The sequence below is a fragment of the Carex rostrata genome, chromosome 8 (genome assembly GCF_964058835.1).
Source record: "Carex rostrata chromosome 8, lpCarRost1.2, whole genome shotgun sequence".
NCBI lineage: Eukaryota > Viridiplantae > Streptophyta > Magnoliopsida > Poales > Cyperaceae > Carex > Carex rostrata.
In genome coordinates this window covers 13,334,286-13,347,345 of record NC_135925.1, presented here as the reverse complement: position 1 = coordinate 13,347,345, position 13,060 = coordinate 13,334,286, and the positions used below count along the sequence as shown (strand labels likewise).

Here is a 13,060-nt window from a genome sequence, read left to right as displayed (position 1 = left end):
TCACAATGAACAACTTCATTCTTTTTTTTTATGTAAATTATTTTTTTACAAATGTTTTCTTCCTTTTTTTTTTTCTTCCATGACTAGATCAAAACATAATTTTTTAATCTATTATCATGCTTTCTGACCTCTTCTAATTTTTTTCCTCAATTAGCCTATTAATACAACTCAGTTTATCTAAAGCCAATGATGATGCTTAAATGATGTTGTTGAAGAATTATTTAGTATGTATTATCTAAAGCCAATAATTTTATTTAATTTTTCAATGATTGCCAGTCAATCGATAAGTCTCTCTGTCTTTCACATGATTTAAACTACATCAGATCTAAATGAATTCTTTTTTCTCCCGTTCATCCGGTTTTTTCGATCTCAGTATTCGTAGTCATGTTAATTTCATTTGATACTTCGCTCAAGAGTTCGTTTCATAAAAAATACAAACCAAATGTAAATGCATAGCTTAATTATTCATTTTTATTTGTATGCTTGACGAACTTTAACAAATTTAAATGAAAAAAACATAATATTCATCATCTTATATATTGTTTTACAACTCTACTAATGAAAATTGCTACTACTAAGTACTAACAAGTTAATAATTTTTCAAAAAGATATTACTAATCTCCTAATTTAAAAAATCTTGCATGATTTGTCCACAATTTAAGTGTACACCAATTCCACGAATCTAAGTCCAGGCTCTATCACTCTCACTCCTCTCTCCCAGAAGATAGCAAACAAGTCTCCTCCTCCAACTCCCAACTATCCAATCCCATTATTCCACCTCAACGCGCAGAGACCAAATCAAGCCACAAGAAACTCTGCAAATAAACGAAGAAGCCCCTCGAAATTCTTTCTAATAATAATGGGAATAGAAAAAGCCAAGTGTTGGGGTATCGAGGCGCGCCGCTGCGACTCGTGCAAGAGCGCCGCTGCTCTTCTCTACTGCCGCGCCGACTGTGCTTTCCTATGTGGTACGTGCGACGCACGTGTACACACCGCCAACCTCCTTTCGCGACGCCACGAGCGCGTCTTACTGTGCGAGGTGTGTGAGCAAGCTCCAGCCTCTGTCACGTGCAAGGCAGACGCAGCCGCGCTCTGTACCACGTGCGACTCCGATATCCACTCTGCCAACCCGTTATCGCGTCGCCACGAGCGCGTCCCTGTCGTACCCTTCTTGGATTCACCACACTCTGGCATAGCTGCATCCGTTAATAGGCTCTTTGGCCAGGATGAAGATGGCGAGGCTATTGGAGCAGAGGAGAATGAGGCTGAGGCGGAGTCATGGATCTTACCGAACCCGAGCATGAACCCGAATCTAAACTCAAACAATAGTGCTAGCGGGTTTGGATTTAATCTGAACAAGGGACTAGTTGAGATGGAGGAATTCGGGTTTGGAGAGGCTGAGGTGGACCCGTTTGTAGATTTGGAGAGGTTACAACAGCAGATGGATAGTGTTGTGCCGGTACGAGCTGGTAACGGTACTGGCTCTGTTCCAATGGGGTCCACTGTGATGCTAGATTTTGGCGGCAACGCTAAGTCTGCTTATAGCTCTCTCCCCGCCAACTCCTTCAGTCAAAGCGTAAGATCTCTTATCCGATCTGTATTTACTATGGCCAATCCTTGAAGGAATTAGTGTGGCCATTCACTGCAGGACTTGCCGCAGTTTCTGTGCGTACAGTACACCATGTATTTCTTAAGATCACAAGTAATTAAACAAGACTTCTATTGCCATATCATACTTAAAAACATAAATTCAAATTATAACTTTATAAAACAAGAGTTCTATAGTCCATGTGATCATGTTTAGGTTTTCTAAAATAATTAATTTTCTTTTCTTCCTGCTTCAGATATCATCTTCTGAGGTTGGTGTGGTACCTGATGTAACAAAGCCGTCACATGTTAGTACGAAGGCTGAGCTGGCGATTGACAGGGAAGCAAGGCTTATGCGTTACCGGGAGAAGCGGAAGAATCGCCGGTTTGAGAAGACAATCCGCTATGCATCCCGCAAGGCATACGCAGAGACACGGCCCCGCATCAAGGGCCGTTTCGCCAAGCGAACAGACAGTACCGAGCCTGAGGCGGAGCAGTTCGATCGGGTCTTTGATTTCATGATCGATCCCGGGTACAGCGTCGTGCCGACTTTTTGAGGATTGTATTCGGGGAAAGTGTTAAGGGCGAGGGAATATTAGCCTAGCTAGGCTAGACTCTTTTTGAATTTGCCTGTATCATGTATAATATTTTGTTAAATGTTTGAAATTAGTATATCTGATCATTCTCTCATGACATGTCAATCCTTAAATTAGCTAGTGGTAATTAACCTTATGCATACATACATATTTGACTGCATCCTTGCTCTCAAGGTTAGAGTGGGAAAAATGGCACGGCAGAGTCGACTCCGTCACGGAACGACATAGCATGTGTGATTGTTTTATGCTGTGACTTGCTTGTCTCGTGACGTGATTAACTTTTGAAAATTTGACATGGCACGACACATCACGTGAAAGATCTGGTCATAACACGGTACGACATGTAATCATGCGAGTCACGTGTAATTAGAACAATTAGGTCTTAATCAAATGATGAATCTTGAATAAACTAACTTAAATTATAAAAACATAGTTAAATGTGAGAAATGTGACCAGTTACGTTTGGACACGGCACGCGAATCGCGGCGTGACTCACGTGTCGTGACCACACCTTAACATTTTGCATCAAATTTTTTCTATTATTGCACAAGAATTCACATTTGGCATTGGGGTTCCTCTTTCGAAACGCAGTAAACAAGTATGGCCGTCTTATTGATTGTTTCTAAAACAAGCATTGGATAAACACTACGAGATCGATTTCACGATGCTGCCACAGTTCGGTGTTGTCGAAATAGTAATTCGCATCGCCACTTGTGGCTCTCGAATTGCGTCTTTAAAACTCTCTTGTATATTAGTGCATACTTTTGGTGCTAAACTTATATGAACTAAATGATGTAGCGGCGAATGAAGAGTCCGCGCAAGATATGAAAGAAATGATAATTGCGAAGGAGGCCAGTTGACTTTTTAAAGACCTAAAGTAATAAATTAAATTGAAGCAACTGTCAAAGTCGGCTGGAAGTAGATCCGATGAGTCCATTTTAGACTGCAATACAGGGCCTACACGTTACTTTATAAAATCTTCGATCCCTTTTATAGAGTTAGGCTAATATGACACTAGTGTTATATCAAACTAAATAACACCACATCTTAAATTCTTAGATCTGCTTTAAGATTCGTACAAAATGAAATGCTTGAACAGTAAAAGCGGATAGTACGAATCTTAAAGCAGATCTAAGGGTTTAAGATGTGGTGTTATTTAGTTTGATATAACACTAGTGTCATATTAGCCTAACTCACTTTTATAATCTTATTATTTGTTTTCTTTTGAATGAGAAATCTTTGATTATCTTTTCCAAAGTACAGTCCTATAAAAGATCACATCACGCGTTTACTGCACGGCTGCACCAGCTATGTGATACTTTACTTGAAGCAGTAAAATTGACCGCATGCTAAGAATTTTTTTCATAAACCATAATTGAAAAATGGATTCTTAGGGAACCAATATGATTACAACTTTTTTTTCAAAAACCATAAGGACCGTGGGAACCTCACGGTCTGGAATTTTTTTTTTTTTTCCAGACCGTGTGCTTCTCACGGTCTTGCCAATTTTTTTTTTTTTTTTTTTTTTTAAAAAAAAGATTTTTTTTTCAGACCGTGGGGTTCCCACGGTCTCAATTTTTTTTTTTTTTTTTTTTTTTTTTTTTTTTATAAAACAGAATTTTTTTAATTTTTTAATTTTTTGTATTAAAATATTAGAAATGTTGAATATGTTTCTTTGAAAATAGATGAAATGCAATATAATTTGATTTATTAGAAATACTGCAATAAATAACCCGGATCAATATTTTTCAGGTCGGATTTTTCGCGGCTGTAAGAAAAATTAATATATTTATTTATGTGTTATTAGAAAAAAATAAAAATGCTTAGATTCTGAGTTATTGATCCCGGTTCAAAAGTCATTTCTAGGTAATCCAGAAAATATTGTGATCTTTCTAGTAAATTTAATTTATGAAAAGTTGTATCTATTTTTGAAAATAATAATAACTTTTAAGTTATTTAATAATTGTTATTCAAAAAGAATTCTCAAAATAGATACAACTTTTCATAAATTAAATTTACTAGAAAGATCACAATATTTTCTGGATTACCTAGAAGTGACTTTTGAACCGGGATCAATAACTCAGAATCTAAGCATTTTTATTTTTTTCTAATAACACATAAATAAATATATTAATTTTTCTTACAGCCGCGAAAAATCCGACCTGAAAAATATTGATCCGGGTTATTTATTGCAGTATTTCTAATAAATCAAATTATATTGTATTTCATCTATTTTCAAAGAAACATATTCAAATTTCTAATATTTTAATACAAAAAATTAAAAAATTAAAAAAAATTCTGTTTTATAAAAAAAAAAAAAAAAAAAAAAAAAAAATTTGAGACCGTGGGAACCCCACGGTCTGAAAAAAAAATCTGTTTTTTTTAATAAAAAAATCTGTTTTTTTAAAAAAAAAAATAAAAAAAAAATAAAAATTTTGGCAAGACCGTGAGAAGCACACGGTCTGGAAAAAAAAAATACCAGACCGTGAGGTTCCCACGGTTCTTATGGTTTTTGAAAAAAAAGTTGCAATCATATTGGTTCCCTAAAAATCCATTTTTCAATTATGGTTTATGAAAAAAATTCGCATGCTAATATGCGATCCAGCTGTTGTTGTAATCTAGTAATCTACTTAAATTCAGGATATAATTTGGTGAATTAATTTGATTAGACAGGACAATGGACATGCTTTCCTTGGTTGTTTTGTTCTTTGAAAATGTAATTTCATTGTTGTTGTTTTTGACTTTCATCACTTCTCAGTAGGGGTGAGTAAATCGCTCATAACTCGTGAGTTACTCATAACTCGCTTATTAAAAGCTCGTCTAAATTCGCTCATTTAAACTCGCTCATTAACAACTCGCTAATTTACTTAATGAGCGAGCATGAGCATGACCCAACTCGCTCATAACTCGCTCATTAAGAATTTGCCACATCTAATCCCTGCCACATTTAATCCTATGTAACTATGTATAATATCAACCTTGCCTCATTAAGATTGATAAATAGTGAGCATAGTTTCATATTTAATCCTGTGTAATATAGTGAGCACAATGTAACATTTAATAATATACTAATATTCATAGTTTCATATTCATTTTTTTGTAAATCGGCAGAACCAAAACCTCCGCCTAAAGTCCAAAACAAGTAATAGTCATAACAACTCACTCATTTAAATGAATTATGACAATTTGTTAGATTTTGTTATAATGACTTTTAACAAATTTTGTTATGCGTGGGCACACTATATAATTTTGTTATGAGTCATAAGTCATAACTCGTGAGCCGCTTATAACTCGCTCATTTACTTAATGAGCGAGCATGAGCAAATCCTAACTCGCTCATGCCTCGCTCATTAATCACCCCTACTTCTCAGTTCTCAGGAAGAAATCCAGGAATCATCCATCATCTTTTCATATTGGTGAAAAGCGAACAGCCCAAGTGACCACTGATGATGGGCCGTCGACAACCTCAATGGGAAAGAGATTGGGTTTTGTTCAAAGGTCACTGGACAAGTTATATCCAAACCCGAGTCAAACCGTCCGATTGGCATCATAACTCGTGCTAATAATTAAAACAATAAATTTAAATGGCCTCTGTCAATCTAAACCGTCCGAACGAACTTTTAAATGAATCGAACACTTTAGGTACGACTTTAAATAGATCATGTCCAAACCCTCTGGACAGAAACCAAAACGACGCTTAGAAAGTTAGAATTGTAAAGTGGTTCCTTCAATGCTTAGAATTTACGTAGTGCAGAGCAGCACAAATGCACAACCATTCTTCTCTAACGTTACAAATTTCATATTTTGTCAAGGGTTTATTTACAATTATAACATCGTATCATCCCAAAATCTCTTCCACTCATCACTCCCACCGCTACTCTCCAAAAACATGGCGCTATTACTACCTCCACCTCACTCCCTTCGACCTCTCACACTCACCACTTTAAACCCTACAACCTCTCTCTCCCTTCTCTCCGTTCTCTCTCCATTGCCCTCCTTTTCTCTTGCTTCCCTCCGCCTCTCTACTCACCACCACCTCTCCAACCGTTCTCTCCGCTTCCTTCCCTCCTCTCCTGCCGCCACATCGGCAGAGACAGCTGGCACCAAACCGACGGTTATTGTCACGGAGAAGCTAGGCGAGGCGGGGCTGTCCTTTCTGAGGGAGTTTGCGAATGTCGATTGTGCTTATAACCTTTCGCAGGAGGAGCTTTGCGCGAAAATCTCTCTCTGCGATGCCATTATTGTTCGGAGCGGCACCAAGGTTTTAGTTTTGCATGGATTTTTTTTTTTTTTTTCATGTACTCCTTGCTCTTTCTAATGTTGCAAACAGTAAATTTGAATGGGTTTGATTGAGAAGAATCATTTTAATTGTTGCATATGGCACTTGTGAGTTGTGATATATAGAACCTAGAACGCATTAGCTTGTTTTAGTTCGTTTATGGTTAAAGATTGAGATTTTGCATAATACGTGCACGCTTGATGCTGTAACTACGTACAACGTAGTGAATAGTGATGCTATTATTTAAAAACCACTATCAATTAAATATTCACTTTGGTTGGCATCTGTGACCATTGACTATTCGCTGCCTCCTGACTTTACAAATACAGGGTTCATACTGGTCTGGACCGGTTAATCTCATCATTATATCAATAAGATAATTAACATAACAATTTTGTAAATAAACTTTTTCTTATTATCAATATATTTGTTGGCGGTTTAAATCACCAACCATAAAAAAAAATTCACATAACAATAATAAAAAAACATATTTGTGGGCACTTGTTGTGTTAGTGTTGAAAACATAGGAATTAGTATCAATATTGTTGAATTGATGCATCCCAACATGCTAGCAATGTCAAATCCCTAGATGTGCTGTGAAAATCAATGATACAATACCTCGGGCATGCTTTGCAAAAATAGAACAGAATAACACAAAACAAAGAACAAGCTAGTGAATTCAAGGGTTTGTGCCTATACAGGTGACGAGAGATGTGTTTGAGGCATCAAAAGGGAGGCTGAAGGTGGTGGGGAGGGCGGGGGTGGGGATAGACAATGTTGACCTGCAAGCAGCAACAGAGAGCGGATGTCTGGTGGTGAATGCCCCCACCGCTAACACTATTGCTGCTGCTGAGCATGCCATTGCCCTCCTGACAGCCATGGCCCGCAACATCGCTCCTGCTGACGCCTCACTAAAGGCAGGTATGCTAAAATCCTCTGTTCTCAAGTGGTACCTAGGCTGGGATTGCTATTGGAGAGACTTGCATATTTAATTATAAACTATTTTGACCATCGATTTCTCGCTGTAAGAGTCGTAGAAACTCTGGGCATGTTTCTTGTTAGAAAGCTAATTTGGGATATACTTTCCTGTTACACTATAATCTGTAACTCTTACCAGTGCCAACTACTAACCAATGCTGTACAGTAGTAGGTTGTACAGACATCTATCTATATACAACTGGTTGGTACCAATTTATACCATGGGACATTTTCTAAGCAACGTAGCAGATGTTACTGTACCAGTATTGGCCAGTTTGTCATGATTTCCACAACTAAAATGAGCAAAAGAGCACCCTACTTGGCTGGTCCCATGCTATACCACACAATAGTTCTCTTAAAAGACTGCATAAATGTTTAAATTTACACTTATACCACACAATAGTTCTCATACCGCATAAATTTTTAAATTTACACCTGTCTTCAGGTAAATGGCAGCGGAGCAAGTATGTAGGAGTGTCTCTTGTTGGAAAAACCCTAGCTGTGATGGGTTTTGGCAAGGTTGGGTCTGAAGTCGCGAGACGTGCCAAGGGTTTGGGCCTGCACGTGGTGGCCCATGACCCATATTCACCTGCGGACCGAGCCCGTGCAATTGGCATTGAGCTTGTTCCTTTTGATGTGGCTATCTCAACTGCTGATTTCATTTCCCTTCACATGCCTCTGACTCCCACAACAAATAAACTTTTTAATGAAGAAACTTTCACAAAGGTCAAAAAAGGGGTCAGGATTGTGAATGTGGCAAGAGGTGGAGTTATTGATGAAGAGGCACTGGTGCAAGCTCTTGACGATGGAACTGTTGCTCAGGTGATTTTTTTTTTCCTTCTTTCCTTTTGCAGGTGGAGTTTCAGGTGCGACAGGGGCACAATATCAGAGAATGCTCTTTGCGATTAGAAATGGAGACACAACTTGAATTTGATGATTTAATCTTTTTGAGGAGCAACATCCTTAATGAGTTTTTTATTTTCAGTCTAAAAAAAATAAAACTTTTCCTAATTGCAGTTGATTTTTATTTAATAAACCAGGCTGCACTTGATGTCTTTACTGAGGAGCCACCACCAGAGGACAGCAGGCTGGTACAACATGAAAATGTCACTGTTACACCTCATCTGGGAGCTAGCACAGCAGAAGCTCAGGTTCATTTATGTAGTTCTGTCTTATTCTCAAAACGCCCTTTCAAAATTCTGAATATCAATCTTACCCGACCAAAGCAACCTTTTCTATTGAGCAACAAAGAGTCTAGTTCTTTGCACCTACAAGGTGGTTTATGCTAAAACCAGATGCCTTTTACTTTATGGCACTAGTAGGACCTGAGGGCAGTTTAGTCATTGAAGGATACTATTTGACTATCTTACTTCTGGAAGGTACCCAGAACATTGTTGCCTAGATGGGCAAACTTGATATTTGAGAGTTTTTGGAAATTTATTTTGTAAACTCACTTGAGCAAAGCTCATATCATAGGAAGGAGTAGCCATGGAGGTAGCCGAGGCAGTAGTTGGAGCACTTAAAGGAGAACTCGCTGCCACAGCTGTAAATGCCCCAATGATTCCTCCTGAGGTACCCTTTAGTTGGAACCTTTTCTTTAAATAAATGTCCCTGCTTGTTCCAGAAAATAATACATTGTTTATTGAGTGAGGCTATGGTACCATGCATAGTGCACATTCGTCCGTAGTATGGATCAATATTTCTGTTTTTATTACCCAAACAGTTGATCTGAACTGCTCAACATGATGATATTGTAATTGTCAATCAAATTTTACATTTTTTACAATTTTTTTAATGATTAGAAAAACACTTGATCTAAAAATTATAGACCATTCAAAAGTAGTGATTTTCTACTTATGTAAACAAATAGTAAAAGAATTCTAAAAAATGTAAAATTTAGTCTGCAGTGCAGGTACATATTTATATGGAGATCATGCAGATCATTTCAGATCGACTATTTGAATTTTGAAAATGAAGATATTGATCCATACTAAGAAACCAATCCGCACTATGCATAGTACCATGGCCTCATTCTGCTTTATTTATATTACTTTACCTGAAACCAAAAACTTCCCTTAACACGACAGGTGGTGACAGAGCTGTTACCTTATGTCACACTGGCTGAGAAACTTGGCCGCTTAGCTGTCCAGCTTGTGGCTGGTAACACTGGCATCAAAGGTGTAAAGGTAGTATACACTTCTTCACGGGACCCGGATGACTTAGACACGAGGCTCCTTCGTGCCATGGTAACAAAAGGCATCTTGGAGCCCATATCGAGTGTATTTGTCAACATTGTCAATGCAGATTATGTCTCTAAGCTGCGGGGGCTTCGCTTGAGCGAGGAGAGAATATTCGTTGATGGTTCGCCTGGGGTTCCTATAGATTCCATCCAGATACATCTGCCAAATGTTGAATCGAGGTAAGGTTACTATTTGACTTTTGACTGAGATGGCATGTTTGATCTTTGAGGAAATTTCATGTGTTCCTTTCTGAAAATCAAAGTTTTTTTTCATACCACCTCCAAAGCTAAGATATCTTAATTGTCTTCCTCTTATGTTCTGGCCAAATAAATGATAGAAAAGGGGAATTGTTGATTTGGTTATTTTGTTCAAATAATAGACCAAAGGGGAATACAAGTATTACTCCATTTTTATAGGCTATCAAAATCTAGGCATAAGGTACACATTAAAATTTTCCTTTTTCACTTTTCACTATTAGTACCCTAAAGTGCAGCAGTTAATTTCAATTTTCGCCGATTTTTTGTATAATACATTAACTTGTGCCTATGTTGCACGGATACAGATAAATATATTGTATCCGTTATGATATGAATACCTTCATACAACATTTTTCAAATACCTAGGACACAATTTGTGAAGTGTTAAATTATTTTTTATAATGTATGAGCACCCATAAATTATATTTCTAAACAAATAAGAAATATGTTCCAGAAGATTAGGATTAGAGCAACCAAAGAACACTTAAATTAATCATTTATCTTTTACACACAACCATACAATTTAATATAAATTGTGAGTGTACAAGGAATAATTAAGATGAATAGCATTACTTAGAGATTTAAGGAGCAAATGCAAAATTTCAGGCCTTTTTCAGAGGTTGTAGGGCCAAAATGTAATAGTTAGTTTATTCAAGTAAATATATATGCATCTCAGATTCAGTTCTGAATCCTAAGATGTGCTGGGGCGCTTTCTCTTCTAGTTCCTTACTAACAGGAGGTATCCCATCTTTTGAACTCAGGAACTCGTGCTCCAATACCTAATTAATCAACAATTTTCATGCATATTTTCAACATATATGCACTTAACAGGTTTGCAAGTGCCCTTTCTGATGCGGGCGATGTGCGGGTCGAGGGGAGAGTTAGGGATGGCATACCAAGGCTGACTATGGTCGGTTCATTCACTGTGGATGTGAGTTTGGAAGGAAATGTGATCTTGTGTCGCCAGGTGGACCAGCCTGGGATGATTGGCAGAGTTGGTTCTATCCTTGGGGCCAAAAATGTCAATGTGAGTTTCATGAGCGTGGCAAGAACAGTGCCAAGAAAGCAAGCGATAATGGCTATTGGGGTTGATGAGGAGCCCGAGAAGGAGACTCTGAAAATGATCGGTGAAATTCCAGATATCGAGGAATTTGTTTTCCTCAAGCTTTAGAGGTAATCTAGCTGAGGTTTATATAATTCTGTTGTGCTTTGTTCAGAATAGTTTCAGAGGCTGGCTGACATGTACATCCCACATTACAACGGGTTTATTGCAGGTATGCTTATCTTTAAAGCATTCCTTTCTTGATCATTGCGACTATTTTTTGGTTATTTTTAGTTTTATTATAGTTATTGATTGATTGGAGTTGGAGATTTTGGATATGTTAGTTTATGTAGATATCTAACATTGGAATTTGAAGATATAACATTGTAGTTCAATTCTTTGAATGGAAAAGAAAAAAGGAAATACATGATAATACTGTCTTATGATTATGTCACGTGTTACATGTAATTAACTGCAACATTCCAATTGCAAATGCTTTTTATTGCTTGTCCATGATTCATAACATGTGTTTATCTGCTTTATGCTGATTGTTTGTGCGGGTTCATTTTTACCTTGTTGCAATCATGTGTTTGGAATAGTCCTTAGGTGGTGTTTGGTTGAGGCCTAAACAATAGAATAAAGTGTTTAGGTCTCAATTATTTCACCAAATGCAGATTAACTAGGCCGGTTTAACTCGGCGTAACTCCAAATTAGAACCTTAAAAAAAAAAACTCCAAAATTAGGCCTCTAAATTTAAATCACCTTTCCAGGTGGCTTGAGAGTTAGCACCACTGGCAGTGACTATCCAAAATTTTCTCCCCTATTCTTTAGTAAATACTATTTTTTTTAATAGCTTAGGTCATGGTATAAATTTAGACCTTAAACCAAACATGAATAGCTTAGATCGGCCTAAGTTGAAAAAAATCAACAACAAAGCCTTTTAAGCAATCATGCTTGTACTTTCAGTATTATTCTGTTCACCAGATCTGTACTCATTAACTTTCGTATCAATTTATCATCAATGTTAAGTGTTAACAAACTAGATGGGGGAGAAGGGAGGTAGCACAATTGGCTAGGAAAAGGCCATAAAGTTGTTGTACCCAAAGATCGAGAGTTCGATTCTCCTTTGCAGCTTTGCAGCTTTTGCAAAGGTTTTAAAAAAAAAAATAGATGGGGAAGGAAATTTTAAAAATTGAGGGTTGTTTTCATTTTAGGTATGGAACTTTTAGGTCGATTTGATACACCTTTTCACTTTTAAATTTATAAAACATTAGTACACTATAATAGGTTAGTTGTAAGCATACAATCCATCTTTATAGTAAATTAGGTATCGATTTAAAGATAATGGAAAATATTATTTTTTACTAAATTAACTCTAAAATGTGTAATAAAAGTAAAAAGGGGAGTTTGTTGCAAATTTGGTATTGTTAGGTTCAATACATGATTGAGAATTTAATTGTAACAAAAGCAATTTAAACAAACAAATAAAAGAAGTTTTGTGATTCAATAAAGAGAAGTATAGGGGCTATTGACATACAATAACTCGGTCAAATTCACACTTGGTTTCTAAATTCATGATTACATTATTGGGATTTCTAAGCCTAAAATGTCATTAAGGGTCATTTTCATGAATTAATAACGTGCCTAAACAATTCGGAGTTCACGATTAAGTTCTTCACTCTAGTGGTCTAGACCATAAGCATAAGTTAGCCTAGTTTATCTCTAAATAACGATATTTCACGATTAAGTCATTCATATCAATATTTGGTTTATTCTAGAGGTCCAAATTAAATATGAGGCTTCACGATTAAGTCTTTCACCTCAATTTAACCTTTGATTCTTGTGGTTCTGGACTAAGAATTAGATTTGGTCATTTCTAATCTCAAATCCTAAGATATTCATGCAAATAATTTGGTACCATCAATTATTGATCCTACTCTACTCATGTTGTTTAGACCCAAGTGTGATACTAATTATCAAGCAACACAAATCATGCAATCACACAAATTAATAAAATCAACAAGAACAATCATACATGCAAACAATAATCATAAAGAAAATCATTTAAGTAAGATAGATTT

General features: G+C 36.7%; 2 protein-coding genes across 3 annotated transcripts; both read left to right on the top strand.

Moving 5' to 3' along the window:
- Positions 1–734: 734 nt before the first annotated feature.
- Positions 735–2,280, top strand: LOC144557866 (zinc finger protein CONSTANS-LIKE 3-like). Its single transcript, XM_078306490.1, has 2 exons — positions 735–1,576; positions 1,845–2,280. Exons 1-2 carry the CDS (start codon positions 860–862, stop codon positions 2,142–2,144), a joined length of 1,017 nt encoding a protein of 338 aa, XP_078162616.1. The 5' UTR covers positions 735–859; the 3' UTR covers positions 2,145–2,280.
- Positions 2,281–5,977: 3,697 nt separating this feature from the next.
- On the top strand, positions 5,978–11,412 carry LOC144558022 (D-3-phosphoglycerate dehydrogenase 3, chloroplastic-like). 2 transcript variants are annotated; one of them, XM_078306718.1, is made up of 8 exons: positions 5,978–6,444; positions 7,164–7,383; positions 7,886–8,262; positions 8,481–8,591; positions 8,917–9,012; positions 9,528–9,859; positions 10,769–11,110; positions 11,212–11,412. In XM_078306718.1, the coding sequence occupies exons 1-7, from the start codon at positions 6,073–6,075 to the stop codon at positions 11,106–11,108; spliced, it is 1,848 nt and encodes a 615-aa protein (XP_078162844.1). In that variant the 5' UTR covers positions 5,978–6,072; the 3' UTR covers positions 11,109–11,110; positions 11,212–11,412. The 2 variants fall into 2 exon arrangements, with proteins under 2 accessions (XP_078162844.1, XP_078162843.1); XM_078306717.1 differs by having other exon boundaries at positions 10,769–11,412.
- The last annotated feature ends 1,648 nt before the right edge of the window (positions 11,413–13,060 follow it).

Bases quoted from the DNA above. Each gene is read 5' to 3' on its own strand.
- LOC144557866 (XM_078306490.1), top strand. From the start codon at position 860: ATGGGAATAGAAAAAGCCAAGTGTTGGGGTATCGAGGCGCGCCGCTGC. The intron at 1,577-1,844 runs GTAAGATCTCTT...TTCCTGCTTCAG, and splicing joins CCAACTCCTTCAGTCAAAGC to ATATCATCTTCTGAGGTTGG.
- LOC144558022 (XM_078306718.1), top strand. From the start codon at position 6,073: ATGGCGCTATTACTACCTCCACCTCACTCCCTTCGACCTCTCACACTC. The intron at 6,445-7,163 runs GTTTTAGTTTTG...GTGCCTATACAG, and splicing joins TTGTTCGGAGCGGCACCAAG to GTGACGAGAGATGTGTTTGA. The intron at 8,592-8,916 runs GTTCATTTATGT...CTCATATCATAG, and splicing joins CTAGCACAGCAGAAGCTCAG to GAAGGAGTAGCCATGGAGGT.